The sequence below is a fragment of the Egretta garzetta genome, unplaced genomic scaffold (genome assembly GCF_000687185.1).
Source record: "Egretta garzetta isolate BGI_Z169 unplaced genomic scaffold, ASM68718v1 scaffold411, whole genome shotgun sequence".
In the NCBI taxonomy this organism is placed as follows: domain Eukaryota; kingdom Metazoa; phylum Chordata; class Aves; order Pelecaniformes; family Ardeidae; genus Egretta; species Egretta garzetta.
Window position 1 is genome coordinate 433,435 of NW_009258541.1, and position 18,710 is coordinate 452,144.

Below are 18,710 nucleotides of genomic sequence, written 5' to 3' on the forward strand. Positions count from 1 at the left end.
CCTTTTTTCTTCCTTTTTCCTTTCTGTACGTTAGTTTTCCAGCACCAAATCTGTCAGTCATATGGCTGCAAGGAGTCGTGCAGGACTCTTTACCAGAGCACAGGATCACCCTGTGCAGCATCCCGTGGCAGTTAATGCCGTGTGGATCTGCATCCTCTGTTCTTTGTCAGACTTTGCTCCAGAAGCAGCTGGGGTGATGGAGCTGCCTTGGCATTACTACTGGTTCCTTCTTTTTGCAGGGGCTTTTTGGGTGGCATCTCTGGGTTTCAGGCAACCTTCTAGCGTTGGGGAGGAGGCCGCGGTGTGGCTTGGGAGATGTATTCACCTTTAGGACTTGTAACCAGTGTGTCAGAGCATCTGGAGTCCAGCTCTAAACTGGGAGGTCTGGATGGCACCCGCTCATCACTGCTGCAGTGCGTTCAGCTGCTCGAGGGTAGCCTGTGGAAGCTGGAGTGTGAAACGATGGCTTTGGCAGGAGAAAGTTGTTGTATTTCTGTGTCGGGAGATCAGGTTGTAGTGGTTGCGGGTGAGTCTGGAAACGGTGGCAGCAGCAAGGCTTGATTCACTGCTGAGGGTGTAAGTGATTGAAATCTTAATGCATGTTCCACCAGGTAAACCCTAAACAAGAGTTGCACGCTGTTGATTAAAACTTGTCTGTGTGTAGACACAGTGTAACTCTGTCGTTTGTGAGCTCCTGGGCTGCTCCTGCAGACCCTATCCTTGGCTCTTGTGCATGTGCTGTGATTTGAGAAGACCTCGCTTTGCACATGCAGTGCAATCTGAACCCTTCTTCTTCCTCCCCTGCTTAAGCCAGGGTTTTGGGTATCCTTTGCTAATGTAGACTCAATAATGTGTGAATTAGAAAATGTAAAGAAATGATGCTGTTGTGTGTGGTAGCAGATAGTGGCTGATTGCAAAGATTTTTGTTTTGTTTGTGCAGGCACGCCTGGGCAAAAGGTACGGCTGAGGAGGGTGTAACTGTTTGGGTATGTGGCCATGGAGTAAGTTTTTGCCTTTGACAGGCAACAGAGGTGAAAGAAAAAGCCAGTGCTGGATGCTTCCAGACATCGATGGCTAAAGTGGTTGGGAAGAGCAAAGGGATGAATGAGAACAGCAGAAACTTTCTGTAGAAAGGCAAAACTTCCTGTAGAAAGGAAATACCAGGCAAGGGGATTTGAAGGGTGGGGAGCTGTTTCATTAGTCATGAGCGACACTGTCCTTCCCCGTAGTTGTGCTCATAAGAATGGTTTTGCTCACTCAAAGCGAAGACCCGTGCCTGCAAGCAGACACCACCCAGCGAGGAAGAGCAGGGCAAGGCGTGTGTAAAACTGCCCCACAAACAGACACCCAGCCTCTGATTTTTATTTTTTTTTTCTTTTTCTCCAGTTTGAGGGATTTCCTGAGCCTGATGTAGTTTTGTCTGGTTTATAATCCTTTATGGATCTTTAATCCAAGTACTTTTCCAATCTCTCTTTGATCCTGCGTAAACTCCTTGTACCCACAGCAGCCTGCAGCAGACTCAGTACGCGCTGCATGCAGAACTCTGTCTGTTTTGGACCCTGCTCCATCCTGGCTTTGTTTAGCAGCCCCTAGTTTGTGTATTAATGAGCCCTGTCTTTTCTCTCCATGCCACTTAGGTTTGTGTAGATGCTGTATCCTCCTCTGCCATGCACTTCGCCAGTGTGCTGTCAGCAGCTTCCTGTACTGCACACAGCAGGGACCTCCAGAATAATATTTTTTTTTAATTTCCTGATGTGTTCTGATACTCCTCTGCAGGCTGAAGGGTCCTTGCTACCTGCCTGTTCCTCACTGGGAAGCTGTTTCACACCTTTCATGAGTTTTTTTTTTTTTCTGCACCACTCTGAAACTCTTCCAGTTATTCCAAGTCCTGTTTGAATGAGGGAACCAGAGCTGTGTGTGCTGCTCAGCACCGGTATTTGACGTGGCTGTTTTCTTTCCTATTCGTTTCCTACCAGTTCCTAACATCCAGTTTACAGCAAGAGCCCGGGCAGGAGCTATATTCCTCTCTACTGGCACCTCAGGGCTCCCAACCTTTGTCACGAGAGCAGAGTGAACTGTAGCAGGTGGTATTCTCAGAAGCCACAAAAACAAGATTTTTTTTTTTTTTTTGGCTAAAATTTACCTATGTTTTCTGCAGTTTAGTCGTCGTATCTTATACGCTTGCCATGAGAGTGACTTCTGAAAAAGCAGAACTTCTTCTCAGTCTTCTGCAACATGAAATTCAGAACACACAGAAGTTCAAAATTTCAGAAGTGGAGAGAAGTTAATTTTTAGTATTGTTTTGCGGTAGTGTAATAGAAGTTTAGTTAAAAAACCCAAACAAACAACAAAACCAACCAACCAAAAAAACAACCCTCCAAAACCCCCAACAACTTCTTGTCAAGCTGTCGGTGCTATTTGAGTTGGTGTTAGGGCCCTGCCAGAACTGCAGGCGAGTTTCCTAGTTCTAGGAAAAGTATCAGTAAAAGAGGTGAAATTAGGGAGTGTGCGTAAGGCCTTCCTAGAAACACCCCTACTGTTCATTGAAGCAGGAGAAGCAGCCACTGTTGCAAAAGATAAGGCATTTCTGCAAAGGGAGTAAACCCGATCTCAAAGCATGGGAGGGTTTTTTAGCTCATGAAATTGCGAAGCACGAAGAATAGTGGAACCATGTTTTGAATGAACAATTGTAGATAAAGATTATTTGTAAGAGTAACTTCTAAATTTTAGACACGCAGCTTGGGATGTGTTGTTACCAGTCACTGTTTAAATAATTTATCCAATGAAAAGTGGGTCATGTAACAGTTTGGAGTTTTTAAAGAAGATTTAGTTTTCTTGCTTAGGTACAAAACATATTCGTTAGCTCAATTTGAGCATCATTAGTTTGTTGTTGAATGAAGAAAGAAGGTGAAATACGCATTTAATGGTAAGCAAGTAGTTGAGCACATTCCCCAAATAAGGATGCCTTTTGGTGTCAGGGCCTCGTTTGGGTTACCCAGGTACCCTAACTGCCTCTGCAGTGGCCACAGTAAATGTGCCACTTCTTCTGATTTGTATTTGTAGACTTGGTGGCTGCGCGTGCAAAATAAGAAGGAATTCTGCTTTTTTCAAATAACACCGCTTGCCTCTAGCAAGGTCTGAAGGTGCGCTGTCAAAATCAGAACTTGAAGAAATAGGACAACGACATAGGATAGTAACTACGTATTTGGTAAGATTTGGGGCAAAAAAAATTTCTTGCCAATTTGTGAAGAATGTATTTGGGCAAATTACCTCCCGACATGCGGAAGGCTTGGAGTGTAAAACTTCGCAGTCCTCCTGCCCCGCCCGGGTGGCGTGAACAGAATGCTTTTGGATGTGCACGCCATGTCCTGGGGTTGTGCTGGGATTTGATGCTTTCCTGAACAACAGGAATATTGTGTGGCCATGTGCGCAAGAAAGTCTCGGGTTGTTGTGCTGCTTTTTGATCTGCGTAAGTCGGATTAATTCCGATTTCCCCCTAACCTGAAGTTCAGGAAATGGAGAACTTCAGTAGTGTTCTCCAGAAAGCATTAAGCTGTCTTAAGTCTTTGACATGGAGATTTTAATCATTTAATTATCTTAAATTAATATCTTCTGTAAGCAAAGCTTTTATCCTTTTAGGAATCAGTTGCAGAATTATGTCAGTGAAAGCCTTTCCTGTAAAAACAGATATTATTTAGGATGGATTTTCTTTGAGAGAATGAGGATATGTCTGCAATGTTCTTAAGCCCTCGTGGTTTGTTTCAAAGTGGCCTGAGTTGTATGGCCTTAATAATTCAGATGCAGGAAATTAAGTGTAAATTGGATGTATTCTCACCTGATATATTTTCAAATGGAACACACTGGGTTTGCAGTCTAATGAATTAAAACTAATCTAATCCTCTGCCCTTAATTTTTATAAAACTGTAGATTACTTTTGCATAGAAAACTTGCAGAGCACTTTCTCAGGGTGTTCCTTAATTTTAAACACAACACTTTTGAGCGATGGCATACTGCCAACCTATTTTAACTATTTGCCCTCTCAGTTTCTCTTCTGCCCCTGCAATCCTGTTCCTCTTGGTTGTTCCTTGGGAAGATTCAGCCAGCTGTGTGTAGATTTATCATCTGATCCCATCTTAAACTGATTAAATGGAATTGTGTAATGATGAGAACGTTGTTTTAATTTTCTAAACTGTGCTTCTCTATTTTGAGAGGTGATCTGTGAAAATGTTTGGATGTGTTCTGGACTTGTTTTCCATATTGAACAGTCATAGGAAGTTGAACTGGTATTCTTCTCGATACTCTGAAGCAGTAGAGCTCAATTTTGAATCAAGGCTGAAGCCTTTGTATAGAATCTTTTAGCGGAGCTGAAGTTTGAATAAACAGAAAAGCTGAGTGTAGGGTGCTATGAAAACTACTCGGAGTAGTGTATTTCTGGGCTGCTTCAAAAGCTCAGAGGGTTTTTTGAGTTCAGGTTTTTGCTGCTTGTTTTTTTGCAGTGATCAGTTACCAGATTTATTTATTTATTTATTTATTGGTAGACTGAGCAGATTTTCTTGGAAGAGCTCGTGAGGATCCAGGAACAGCAGCATGTTTACGCTGCAAGTGAAAGTTATCTTCAAACTTGTCGTGTCTGATCTGGCCACTGAGTTTTATTTAGTGGCTTTTGAGAACTCCAAGGGACTGATGAGCTACTTTGAGTGTTGTTCCTCTCTTCCTGGCTAGTTCACATCTCCTAATCTGTTTTCCTTTTAGAAGAGTTGTTTCATCCATTTCTCTGGCTGTTTCCTTTACCAGCAGTGTTGAGCCAAACACATTTACATGTATCTGTAATAAAATGTTAATCTGGTTTTTGTTGTTGATCGTCGATTCTCATATTTGTACTGTTAACACAGACAACTCTTGGCTGATGAATCTTGCATGACGAAGACAGGAGTAAGATTATCCAGCTTCACAGAAGCAGTGTTGCTTGCTTTGAGCACTTCATGTCCTCCATTAGTTTACCTTCACCTGGTCAAAAGGTGGAAAAAGATGAGGTGTGGGAGAGAGGAGCCACCGAGGAGCTTAATCTTTGAGTGTTCTTGCAACCTTGCTAAATAAACCCACGTCGCTTCCTAAGGATCCTTCTGGCGAGGAACCACAGAGGTGGAAATCCACAAATGAGCTCTGGGTATCGGCAGCACAACAGGCATTGGCCTTGTTCTCGCTTACGTTAACCCCATTTTACACCTCTTTGACTAACAACTGTTCTTGCGGCGTATGTGCACGCGCGGTGCTTTCCCACAGCTGGGTGCAGGTGCCTGTATGAACAAAACCCCTGCCCCGTTGACACCGGGGTGCCCGCTCGCTCCCTGCCGGCAGCTCTGGCACTACAGGGTGAGATGCTCTTAGGCGGGGTGGTTCAGGGCAGATCTTCCTGGGAGGAGGCGGTGGGGGAAGCTGCATCAGCTGGAGCTCCTGTGACTTCATGGTTCAGAAATCTGCATCGGGGCTTTGTGGCTGCGACTGCAGAACCTGCCCCTGGTGCTGCTGGAGGCCCCGCTCGCCCCTGGACGCAGACTCTGCTTGTTGTGATGTGGGATTTCTTCGATGCCTGGAGGTTGGTGGTGGGTGACCCGCCGGCCTTTCCGGCTGTGGCCCTGCTCTAGGGGGGCATGGACTCCCGAGAGCCGCCCTCACCAGTGGCGGTGACTGCAGACGCTTTCTGGGAGAGATATTGCAAGACCTCAGCCTTGTCTTAGATTCCAGAGGGATTTTTTTTTTTAATGTGATCAAGTTTCATGAGTTTCTTCTTGCCTTTTCTGTCTGATACCGATATATGTGTTTGCATACATATATATCAATTTATATCTGTATCTATTTATCTAAGTGCTTGATGCTTTCATCCCAAAAAAGAGCTGGTGACTCAGGGCATCAGCCAGCGGTACTGCTCCAACTGCAATATTGAAATTTTCAGCTTTAACAAAGCAATTAGAGAAGTGGTGACGACCAATAACTCCGTGTCTGAACGACTGAAGGCTTTGAGACTGTTATTAGCTTGTAGGTAATGTTTATGTGAAACTCCCCTATGTTTATTTACAGTTCCCACAATTCTGTTTTAGCTTAGAAATGAAGAGGAAAGGTGCTGAAGTAGAGATTATAATCACAGGGAGAAGGGGGGACAAATTAACGAGATTGTGTTTAACAAGCGCAGAGCTTTGGGAGGGGGGGACGCTGCAGGGAGGTCCCGAGCTTGCCCTTAGGCTGGTGTAAAATGGTATTTGAGCCAGGACACCCAGGGAATTTATAAGCTGTAGTGAAGCCCACTTGAGGATACTTTCTTCTGGTTTCTTATAAATTAGTCTGGGCTCTGAGTTACTCGGTGAGCTTGCTTTAGGATTGGTTATCGTGCTGCCTTCGGAGTTATGCCAGGCTTGTTCGAAGAATCAAACTTGGGAGTTAAGCAGGTGGTTATTTGGTTTTGTGTTGTTTTGGTTTGGTTTTTTTTCCCCAAGCTCTTCCCCTTCCTCTCCAAGTATCTTAAGTGTAATTTGGCATAAGTTTATGAAAGCTTTCAAAAGGTTTTAGGTACAAATACTGAGTTCTGCCACACGGGATTGTCCGATTCAAGCAATTGAGCCTTTGCTCTTCAAAATGTTTTGGGGATACGCTTGGAGAGATTAGAATAACTTGTCAAACAGCTTTCAGGTGTGCCTTGTGTTAGGCGTGGAGGAAAAATGTCCTGACAAAAGCAGAGACAATTTTTGAAGTTCCTTTTATGTAAGCTTATAGGTCCACAGCAAGGAGAGGGTGGGGGGATGCTGGTAAATGTTCATTTTTACTGAATATAAGTTTAATATAAGCAGCTTTAACTGTTTTAATGTTTGCCTTGCATGCATCGTTGAGGTGTGATTCATTGCAAGCTGTGGTGCGTATTTTCATCCTTTGGTCCTACAACAAAATAATACTGTTCTAAAGAGGAAAACTATTTCAAAAATAATAGCTTCACTTGGCTTTTGTGAAAACAAAGCCATCGCTAACCACATCACGCTCTGCGTGTAACAAGCAATAGCTTTTTGTAGTGATCTTATGATGTCTGTGAAATAATACAAATGGAGATTCTTGAGTTGCGGGTGTATTTTGGCTGTCTCTTCCTTGAATTGTGGAAAACAAAGTTAATGTATTTTTGAAATCACTACGTGTTTGAAAAAAGGAACTCAGCAACCCAGACCGTGGTGTGGGTTGTGTAGGGGGATGAAAGGGAGTTTTCTCTGAAGTCGAAGGACCCCTCTGTGCTCCTGCTCTGCTTCCAGCCCCGCCGTGGTCCTTGCTTCTCTGTCTCTGGAGCCACGGGCAGCTTTTGCCGAGAGCTGGGGCTGTCCCGGCTGCAGTCACAGGGGCAGGGCTGCTCAGTCCAGTTCATCTGAGCTTTGGTCTTTTTTTCTTTTTCTTTCTTTCTTTTGAAGGGGCAGTATTTTTAGCTGGACGGAAATCAGAACCTCTCTCGCTTAGGGTGGAGTTTGTGTGTGCATACTTTATGATTAGCTATATAAGTAAACATACAGGTTTGCATTATTATACATAATGCTTGTTTTTTAGATGCTCGCATTTTCTTTAGCGTATTCCTGTGGCAGAGGCAGTGAAGCACTATACTTCCCTTAGCAATGGGATTTAACTGATTTCCTTGTGACCCTGCAGAAGAGCACAGGCAGGATGAAGCTCCAAAACCCCTTCTTTCGTTCCTGCGGGCCATGCGGCCATCGCCGTGCTTCGTAATGAAGGGTTCCCAGCATTGCAGCTCTTCTCAATGGCGGTGAGCTCTCCTAGAGCGGTGAGAGCGCTTGTACTGTGTGGCTTCAAGGGGAAAAAATAGACAATGTTTCTGTATTTTTGATGTTTCCTGAAGGCTAAATCTCTATGCTAGCTGTTGTTTCTCAATGAGAGCAACCTGCTGTTTCCTTTTTCCCTGTAATGCCAGGAAACGGATCCCAGAGGCACATACCTCAAACCTTGAAGAGAAGGTGGCCAAAGCCACCTGATGGGCAGAGGACAGTGCCCTCAGTCTTGGCCAAGAGGGCAAAAAAGTTGGAAGAGAACAGTCTGTCAGGGCTAGGAGACAGTGTAACCCAGTGATTTGGCTGGTAGTTACCCCTCCAGACTGAAAATCTGCATTCACACTGGCTCTCCTGCGAGTGGAAGGGGCTTTGTGGTGAGCTGAAAAGTGACTTTTCGTACATTCCTCAAGTTGTGTGCTCACTGCTGCCGAAAGCGTTCGCATCCCCTTCATCAGATCTGTCTGTGTCGGGAACCTTTTGGGTCACTCACCTTGGCGTGTGCATGGTTAACTGCAGAGCCGGCATTCTGCTTTGAGGTCGTCCTCTCTCCTGTTGCCTTTTCTGCCTCATCAACTGTTACCTTCCTGTAATACAAGATTGTATCTTCTTCCCCTCATTTTACCAAGCATTTTGTATTTTGCCTTTCCCAGTCAGTTTGAAGCCACTGGTTTTTGCTGGCAGCAGTAAGGCTGCTGTCTGCCATAGCTTTGCGTGTGTTGCCTTTTAGCGAGACGTTCTTGAAAAAGAGAAAACTATACTCCGAGGTCTTTTGTATCGTAACTAAATTAAGCTTTTTTTTCCTGAAAAGTTGAGGACAGGACACACTGCTGCCATGACTTGACGCTCCTTGTTTGGAGCCGGAGTTGCAGGGAGCATTTACACTGCAGTTCTGTACCTGCTGCGAATGGGAGTGTTTGCCACAACCTTAATTACAACTGGGTGAACAGAACTGCTCTGCGTTCACCCGCCGCTGCGTGCTTACTAATAGCCTCTGCTATGCGCGTCGCCCGTCGCGTTGGAGAGGAACGAGATCTCGTTAAATGAAATATTGATAGTGAAATAGGTGATGGGTAGCCGGGAGCTTTGATCCTTCCCGCGGCGCGTGGGCTAGCAGTAGGGTGCTGGCTGCAGTCCGAGCTCCTGTGCAGCGTACACGTGTCAGCTCCGTGGTTGCCGCAGCTCTTCAGCGCTTGCTTCAGACTTTGGGGTTGTTGCTGGTGGCTCAGGGTTTCTGAGCGTGGGATCATCTGGTGGTGTCCCCTCCCTCCGTGAGGGCCCCGTGTTCTGCATCCAGCAGCTGTCACTGGAGTGGATAACCTCCTGGTATTCTCCTCGCTAGAAAATATTTTTTTCCAATATAACTTGCACTTAAAATGTCACTGACCTTTTTTTTTTTTTTTTTCTCTTCAGCGCTTGCTTCAGACTTTGGGGTTGTTGCTGGTGGCTCAGGGTTTCTGAGCGTGGGATCATCTGGTGGTGTCCCCTCCCTCCGTGAGGGCCCCGTGTTCTGCATCCAGCAGCTGTCACTGGAGTGGATAACCTCCTGGTATTCTCCTCGCTAGAAAATATTTTTTTCCAATATAACTTGCACTTAAAATGTCCCTGTCCTTTTTTTTTTTTTTCCCCCCCCCCTTCCTTTCTAGACTGACTGTATTGCCATGGGAACCATTGTTGGAAGAGAAGACTTTTCTGCTGGTAACTCCAGAAACTGTGTGGTGCTTTTGGAAGCAAAGCTCAGCTCCAGCCGGCTACTTTCATTTCCACCAGCACGGACATAGACACACATCCTTTTAATTAATTTTTTTTCATAGACATCAGCTCCCTACAGTTGAATTAATTTGAATTGAGATTTTTTTTCATAGCTGTGCTTTGGTGATGGAATTTGGTCTTTCATGTCATACCTATTTGGGAGGCAGTGTGAATGCTGATAGGAGATCCCTCTATGCCCCTTTCTTCCTCCTGCCTCTCCCATTACTTTTTTTTAATTTATATTCTGAGAAGTCAAAGCTGGTTTCTGATTGTCTGCTTAACATGGGTTTTGCTTCTCTGGTACATTAACAAGTGGTTAGCTTAAAACATGTATTGTTTAGAAATATTTTGGCAGTTCAGGATTTTTTCAGGTGGTTGGGCGGAAGGAGGGAGGGAGAGGTGCACCTTAGCTCGAGGGGCGAACCCGTGGGACTGAACTGGTCTGAGAAGGAGAGACCTCTTCTGCCTTTTCTTTTTGTTTTTTAAGGTTTTGCTTTTATGGTACAAGAGGTATTTCTTGATCATAGGCTAGAATATTTTAAATCAAATGTCTGTCAGAGCTTAAACTGAATTATTTTTTTTTTTGCTCAGAATTTTGGTATGTACAAAGTAGGATTAATGGGCTGGTTGTCTTGTAGATTGTTTTTGTTCTTACCCTCAAGATACTTGTTTATAAATACGAATTGTGTAAAATGAGGTTTTTGTTCATGCATTCAAATGGAGAACTGCAGAGTCGTACCCAGCGTTTGTGACTTCTGCATTATATTTGTCAGCTGTAGCTTTTTAAAGGGAAACCACCCTAATTGATCTTACTTTCAACCAAAGCCCCATTTTTTAATTTGGGACTATTTTTGTTCTTTCTTCCTGGCATAATGGGGAAAGAAGTAAAATGTTGGCTCATCGATTGTCTTTATCCCACTTACAGAAATGCGAACAATAACTATTTGACGTTTTTAAAAGAAGCCCTGATTTTTTTTTTTTCTGCAATTTAAGTGCTTCACTCTTGTACTGAACTTTTTTTTTTTGGTTGAAATGAATTTAGGTTTTTAACACTGCTATGAACTTAAAGAGCATGACACTCGTCGTTGGTACATGCAATGTATAATAAAAGGCACTGACGATTAATAAAGGGTTTAGAAGTGGTACACAAATCCTCATGCTGTACTGCACCACACAGCTGGTAATCCTCTACATTGTATATTGTACAACTGATTTGTCAGGCTGCCTCACCTCTAACATACAACCTTTAAATTGCTAGTACAGTTTGCATAACAAATTAGACACTGTCAACTTCGATTGTTCGGTGATGTGTACCCAAATCTATTTTTGAGTAGTATTAAAATGTACATGTCACTAAAATATGAAGACTTTTTTTTTTTTTGGACACATGGTACCGATCCATTTACGCAGTGTCTAGTGACAGGAAAAACTGTTGCTACAGGGTTTAAAAGCACAGATCTGTTTTTGATTCTGGAAGAGAAGTTTAAGTTGGTACAGTTACTTGTTGCTGCTAAACATACACTAATGAAAAATACGACCACTCTTACAGACCATGATACTGTCTTGCCATATAGCTTTTGTTTGGTCTCCTAAATTAATAATGCAATACATAGACAGCTTTTTATAAAGCTTTACATCTTTTCTAAAAAATGAAAAAATTTGGATGAAGATAGTTCTAAACATTTAATGTGAACGGAAAAGGTTGTTTTGAAGAAATTTGTTACACACATATTTCATATTAGATCCCTGAGGCTGCCATTGTACAATATACAGCACTGATTTAATAAATGCTGAATAAGTAAGTAAATGGGTAACCTCAAGTATAGTGGTACAAATACTAATAGGTACGGCATAATAAATATGCAATCTTTTTGAATCTCTTAGTTTACAGCAACTAATTTATTCAGTATTGTGCTGGAAGAACATTTTCAGATGATGTAAAACATATCACTATATATACTACCTTCCAGCTACCCGTTTATGCTGCTGTATAGTACAAAAATACCAATGATAGAACAATGTTTGTCCTGTAAATTTAATTTGATATTGGACAGTTATTGTCTGTACAAACTAAAACATATATGGTTGAAACTGTTCATTATATTTGCTATTTCTGCTTCACAGATCTGTTTTAAAGTTGAGCTGATTGATCTGGCTTTGTCTTCCATTGTAAATATTGTTATGTTGTTTTCTTTGTAAAACACATCGCGTTTGCGGTTTTGGGAGACTGGCTTGAAGCTCTGTATAGTGTTTATATTTATCTGACTTGGCTTTCCATAGAGCTACTTGCAGTAAATACGTGTTCATGTAGCTCCGTGTCTGGGTTTTCTTTTTAAACAAACTTTTGGGTTTTTTTTTCTGTCAGAAGTGCATTTCTTCCTGCTGCGGCTGCTTTCGTCTGTAAGTGGTTTTGTCACCCTGTGTCCCTGCAGATTTGGAGAAGCTTTTAGCGTATTTCGGGGGAGTGATTCCCAGTCTGTCCAATTTTCTCTGCCACTTAGTGTAAAAGGTAACATACAGCAAAACACCCAGAAGTTTTCTTTGTCATAGATTCATAGTGCTGGTAAACAACTGAGTTTCTGAATGGAAAAAAAAAAAAATCAGTGTCTGATCCATTCTTTTTCTGCTTTAAGTGCCAAAGACTGTGGCAATTTTTTGTCCATAACTTTGTCCATGACTGGGTATGGAAGTTTCAAAAAGTGCAAGTCCTGGAAGGGATTTTTAGCAGTGTAGTATCAAATAGGTTCCTGTCTTCAGAGTTCAGGGTGGAAGGGAACAAGTGTGGCTTTGTAGTAATACTTCGGTTTGATGTGTGTTTAAATTAAGGTCTCGGTATGTAAAGCCAAAACCCCATTAGGTATCCCATCATTTCAGGTAATGCACCCGCTTGTAAAAACAACTGAACTTAAGTTGGAAAGTATCAGCAACATGTAGCGCCCTTTCAAAGTGCTTGTTGGTGTGAAGGATATGTCAGTAATTCTGTATAGGAAGTTTTTATCCATAGAGGCGAGTGTGTATGATCTCCATAAATGTGGGGGGTTACTGTGAAATGTCTTGGATTAGATTTTTCTTTCTTTAAAAATACGTGATGTAATTCTTACCCTGCTCCTCAGAATGGTGCATTAAACCAACTCCCTGTGAAAGTCAAGTTTGCTGTAAGAATAGGGTTTTTCCTCAAATAAACCAGCCCCCTGACTCAGGGCCTCATAGTGTGTAGCCTGTATTGGGAAGAAAAAGAAAAGAGTGCTTTTCATACGTGGCAGAAACAGCCTCACCAGCAGTAAACAAACTGAAAATAATCCAAACACTACGGGCTGTTGCAAGAGTGTCAGGATAGCTGCTGTAAGAGACCTTTGACTGAATGTCTGATGGGATCTGGAATGGGCTAGCTGCTTGAGGGGGCTTTGGGGGGGAGGTGGGGTGGAGGACATAGTTTTGCACTAATTTTTCAACCCCCTTTGGGTGAATCATTGACAGAACTCTCTTGCTTCTGAAGCATGGTGAAAGCCCTCAATTAAAACCAGAAGGCAAGTTAGTCTTCCTATCTGAATTTGAAGACAGTCACTAGAATACACAGTTAAAAACCTTTGTTCTGAAATAACATTGACCAATTCTAATGGATCTTGCATCCCACTGAGCAGTATGGTACTGGAAATAATCAAATAACTGGGAAGGAGAGGTTTGTGGCAGGGAAGAAGGACCTTTTCAGAGTTACCAGGTAATGATACAGTTTGTAGTGCAATTTTTTTTCATCCCTGCATTCTCTTGTGGCTATAGCAATAGTCTCCCCTCAAATAGAAAGCAGTTTCTCCCCTCGTTTTTCCATGAAGGTTTGTGAAGCAACATGTCTCAGGGGAGAGCAGGAGCGCGGAGCTTGCTGTATGTATCGGGGAGGTAAGAACTTCTTCCCCCGCTCCCCTTTTGTTAAAGAAACAGCAAGCTCAGTTTCTTTGGGTTCCTTCCGAGTCATTGAGTTAGTTTAAAAGTTTTTAAAGCAGCGTTATGGTTATAGGAGACTGTCAGGAAATCTAGCTCAGTGGGCACTTAAGCTGCTTGTTGGCACAGTGGCCTCAGCCACCATTCTGCGCTCCCCCCATGGGCTATAGCGAGCACCTTTATTAGTAAAAAGGCAGCAGTGTGCCTGCTTTGCTAACCGTAGCATCACAGAATCATTTGGTTACAAAAGACCTTTAAGATCATAGAGTCCAACCGTACCTGTCCACCACTAAACCCTGTCCCTCAGCACCTCGTCTGCCTGTCTTTTAAATATCTCCAGGGGTGGGGACTTGAGCCCGTCCCTGGGCAGCCCCTTCCCGTGCCTGACAGCCCTTTTGGTGAAGAAGTTTTTCCCAATATCCAATCTAAACCTCCCCTGGCACAACTTGAGGCCATTTTTTCTGGTCCTATCGCCTGTTACTTGGGAGCAGAGACTGACTCTGACCCGGTTCCCCCTTCCTGTCAGGCAGTTCTAGGGAGCAATAAGGTCTCCTCTCGGCCTGCTTTTTTCCAGGTCCCTCAGCTGCTCCCCATCAGCCTTGGGCTCCAGACCCCTCCCCAGCTTCATTGCCCTTCTCTGGACATGCTCCAGCCCCTCCGTGTCCTTGCAGTAAGGGGCCCAACACTGAACACAGTATTTGAGGTGTGGCCTCACCAGTGCAGAGTACAGGGGCATAATCACTTCCCTGGTCCTTGTGGCCCCGCTGTTTCTGACACAAGTCAGGATGCTGTGGCCCCCTTGGCTGCCTGGGCACACTGCTGCCTCATATTCAGTCCGCTGTTGACCAGTTACTCCTCACCTCGCTGCTGGCTGGGGCTGTTCTTAGGCAGTGTTGGCCTGTCTGCTACAAATGGGTTGAGTTAATAAGCTTTCTTTCAAAAGCTAATAGTCCTAGATACTTTTCCTACATTTTAAATGTAGAACAGGGTTACAGCTCCCCTGAGCTAATCGCTGCTCCTGCCTTCCATTAGCAAGAGTGTCCTGCTTCTGGGCTCTTGGGCAATTTTCAGCTTGTGCTGCGGGTGCAAGTAGCAGCAGCGGTGTGTGTCCAGCAACAGTGCTGGGTTCCCTAAAGCATAACTTTTCTGGAAGGACCAGTTAAAAACACATAATGCTGCTTGCAGGGGTGTAGTCCCAAATCTGGCAAAATGACCTTCCCTCAGTGGTGTCCCTGGGATGGCACTGCTGTACAGTTCAGGCAGCATACTGACTACAAAATATTTAAGCTAGATATCAAAGCATACAGAAAAGAATTGCAGAAGAGCGAATTTTAACACTTGAGCATTTGTTGCTTGCAGAACCAATATATTGCTTTTTCAAATTCTAAAACTACTTTTAAAAATGGGTACTTCCTCTACCCTTTGGTATGAGAAACCCTCACTCTAGAGGGGACTGAGCTTTAGAGAAGAGGGAAATGCTGCACGCTTAAGAGCTGCTAAAGCACGAAGTTTGCATGTCATAACCTAGTTCATCACATAGAAATGTTGCTGCACTGCTCTGTGTGCCCATTTTGGTTTATAGGTTGTACTTTGCATAAATGAATTTGAGGTTGAAAGCAGCTTTTTCCTTGTAGTCAAGGATTATAATAGGACTTTAACTAGAGTGAAGGAAGATACTGAAAAGCCCGTCTTAAGCAGCACTTTGTTCTTTAATACTAGAACAGTGTAAATCCAAAAGTTGTGCATAAGGCTACTGTTTTGAGGATTTGCAAACTAGCATTCCTTTAGCAAGTTGCATTTTTTTTCACTCATGGGCCCGGCTGCAAGTGACAGTACGCCATCTGCAGCAAGCTTCCAAGAACAAGAACTGGGCAGCGAGCAAAGCAAGGGATTGCTCTCCCTCTTCTAGTGCTGTTTTTAAGTCCTTGCTGCATGCCAGCACTGCCAGCAGTGTTTCTGTCCTAGCTTTCTTTCAAAGCTCTGTAGTGCCCTCGAGTGGCTGAAGCCTGCAACTCGGCCCCATACGACTTCTAAATACAATGGATTATCTTCCAGGTTCCTCCTCAAAATTAACTAAAATAGACAAGCTTTACGTGATTAGTTAAGAGAACAAAATATTTAGTTAAAACCAACCAAACTTCAGGAAAAAGAGCCTTAACTGCAGGTGAAGAAGTGGTGTTCTGAGCCAGATCATGTTTAGGCTATGTTGAAGGCTATTTTAAGGCTCTAATGTTCAAAAGAGGTTTTTTTTTTTTTTTTTTTACTTTTTAAATAATAAATCTGCAAACACAAGCTTTTACCTGTAGTTTAATATTTATATACTGATGGATAGCACCTAGAGGCCCCAACCAGCATTTGAGCCCCCTCAATGTCTCTGCCCCAAAGAGCTTACAGTCTAAGCAGTCAAGAAGTAGTAGGAGAAAATAATAACCATGCTTTCTTTTATAGATCAGTAACTCTGATCCAACACAGGTCAAGTGATTTACCTGCTCTAAGGCACAGAATGTGTAGTGGGAATTAAACCAACATCTCTTGAATCTCTGCTGCAGGTCTTGGTTAAAAGATGCTCCTTCCTCTCTAATAAAACTAGCCCATTTGGAAATCTCAGCCTGAAGCTGATTAAGGTTCAGGACTGTTCTCCAGGTCAGGGTGAGAGCTGCAGGAACAGAACAGAGAAGGTATCTGTCAAAAGTGTAGCTACTTTACATATTTTCATGTCCTGTGGTCAGCTCACAGATCTGGGCCCTCAGGCTGCCACAGGACTAGCTATTCTGGGTGCTATCTGCCTTAGATTGGAACGGTTTCTCCCATCTTTTCAAGTCAGTGGGTTTTGTTTCACCTGCTGCAAGAGAAACTGAAACCTTAGAAGGATGCACTGTTCGTGTACTACTAGAAAAAATGTGTTCTGCCCTCTCCCAGGCCCCTGTGCATGAACATTTCTTGTTAGTGAGCGTAAGGCAGGTGCTGGTGGCGGGGAAGGCTGGGAGAGCTCTCTCCTCTGGGAGCTCCTTGACCTTAGCATCCATTTTTCTGCTTTTTTTGGGGGCAAGGGAGAGGCTGCTATGTTTATTTTAGGCTTCTGAGGAGCCAGCAGTAAGATAAGGGCTTGTGTTTATAAGGAGAGACTTACTATTTTATTTCAGCTTTGGTAACAAGTTCTTGACTTGGAGGTAGCAGCAGGTTCAGTTTATTTCTATGCATCAGCAAACCAAAACAAAATGAGTTGAAGGATGCACATTCCTGAATTGCCCACTCTCTACCAACATGTATAACTGCAGCTAATTGAAAAAAGACAAAGCTATTAATACTCTGCATTTTAAACTAAAGAACTTCAGTTTCATACTTCATTGAAAGCTTTTGAAATCGGCACCAGTGTATAAACCACTGCCACCTGGTCAGTCACCAGTCCTATGTCTTTTGTCAAATGTGCATAAACCAGGGAGATTTCTGATGCTCCATGTTTACAGTGGTAACTGAAAGGTAAGAATGAATAGCTGTTAGCAGATAAATTACTTAACAGTGGCCACTAAACAAATGCACTTCACCTGTATAAAGGAGTATGTTAATTCACAAGTTAAGTTGTATTGATAGTTGAGGTGGCAATATACAATGAAAATATTGAAGTATCATCACTGGAAAAATAGTCTTGCTTTGTCAGGGAGCTCTGTTTATACATAAGGGTAAATGAAACAGCACTGACCATAGAAGCTGAACAGTCATGCATACAAAAAAGTGATCACTTTTCAGCTATTGCACAAGTAGTGACAGTCTAAGACATACACAGTAGGATTCTTACAAAATGACATCAGAAAGACTGCATGCACCATCTTTCAAGGCCTTATGTGAACTGTACATACACAAGAGTTGCTGTATACTGTAAATACATTGTGGATGTGTATAAATTCACATAAGATTAAAAGATTAATTTGTCAATAGGAAAAGATCAGTTTCCACCAGCTTATGCTTTATTTTATTCAGAAGGTTTCTTAGCGTGTACACTATTTTGGATAAAATGCATGACACCACTTCAGAGTATGTAAGCATAATCTTAAATGCTTTGGTAACTGGATATTCCCAAGGAACAGGTTTCGTTAAACCAAACTGGTTACTAAAATGTGAATGTGACTTTTATTCAGAAAATAAGGATATAGAATATGGCTAGTAATTTCACATATTTTCACAAGATACAAAAAAAAAAAAAACCAAAAACCTTTTCAAGTGGATTGGGATTTCTAAGCACAAATAAAACCACTGATATCATGGTGTACGACATTTAAAACCCTGATCAAAATGACTTCAGAGTAATTGTGCATTCCCCAAATGTATGAGGCTGGCAACTGAGGAAGGAAATGAAATATTAAATGAGTAAGTTGGCATAAGAGGGGTAAATTCTCTCTGTACCACAAGTGTCATAATAAAATACTGATGTATGTTTTCATTTTAGACATAAGCATTTTTATATCAGAGTCTGGTTTGTTTCTAAATGACTGAAAGTTTCAACTAAAAAGGTGTTTACACAATATACACATTTCATTACTTACAAAGAGAAATAAGCTTAAAATTTCATATTAAAAACCTGGGATACAGTAGGGTTAGTAGCACCATGAAAAATGTTTTTCAAAACCGCAGTCTTGTTACTTTAAACATACTCAGTGCGTCGTGTTTTTCTTTATTCTCTTGGTTGATCAAGAAGGTGCCATTTTGGTACAGGGAGAGAAATGAAAAATTTCATCTTCTGATCCTTTGTGAACCTCAAGTGTTCTTTTCTGTTTCCAAGAGGTCAATTCTTTCATCTTAGTCCTGTTGTCAAATATGTACCAAACAACCCTTAGTTTGGCACACGAGTGAGGTACACTTGAATTTGCATGGTTAAAACAGTTTGGATTTGTTTTTTTCTTTTCTTTCTGCACAGTAGCACCATTGTTGCAGCTGGAAGACAGTGCATCTTAGGAATTTTCAACTGTTTTATAAAACATTCTCCAAGACGTTACGTCTTCTTCATGCAAACTTGACAACGGCTAATACGCGTCCTCAAGTCTCCAGCTTTCAGTGTCTCTGACTGAGGTTTACTGGTTGACAGACACAAAGGTAAGGTTAGGTTAGCTTTTTCTTTGTTTACAGAACTTCTACTTCAGTTACAGTTCAAGATAACACTTAAGTACCTAAGTGGGAATTAGTTCTGTGTTTGAGAGTTTTCCTTAAGGGTGATCTTTC

The 18,710-nt window shown here is 42.6% G+C and overlaps 2 protein-coding genes across 4 annotated transcripts in view; one reads left to right on the plus strand and one right to left on the minus strand.

The window, feature by feature from the left end:
• Positions 1-11,870, plus strand: part of IRS4 (insulin receptor substrate 4) — a 22,944-nt gene extending 11,074 nt beyond the window's left edge. For 2 of the 3 annotated variants that reach the window (XR_004843019.1, XM_009646675.2), the window contains one exon: positions 9,455-11,870. Coding sequence is in view for 1 of the 3 variants with exons in the window: in XM_009646675.2 (XP_009644970.1) it covers positions 9,455-9,459 (5 nt within the window). In the remaining 2 variants the exon portion in view is untranslated. Of the gene's footprint in view, positions 1-4,892; positions 5,075-9,454 lie in introns of all 3 variants that reach the window. The other variant, XR_004843021.1, reaches the window with a different exon arrangement.
• A 6,539-nt stretch (positions 11,871-18,409) lies between these two features.
• The window catches only part of COL4A5 (collagen type IV alpha 5 chain), a 57,835-nt gene continuing 57,534 nt past the window's right edge, over positions 18,410-18,710 (minus strand). Inside the window, exon 53 of the mRNA XM_009646686.2 lies at positions 18,410-18,565. Coding sequence (XP_009644981.2) covers positions 18,484-18,565 — 82 coding nt within the window. The 3' untranslated portion in view covers positions 18,410-18,483. The remainder of the gene's footprint in view (positions 18,566-18,710) is intronic.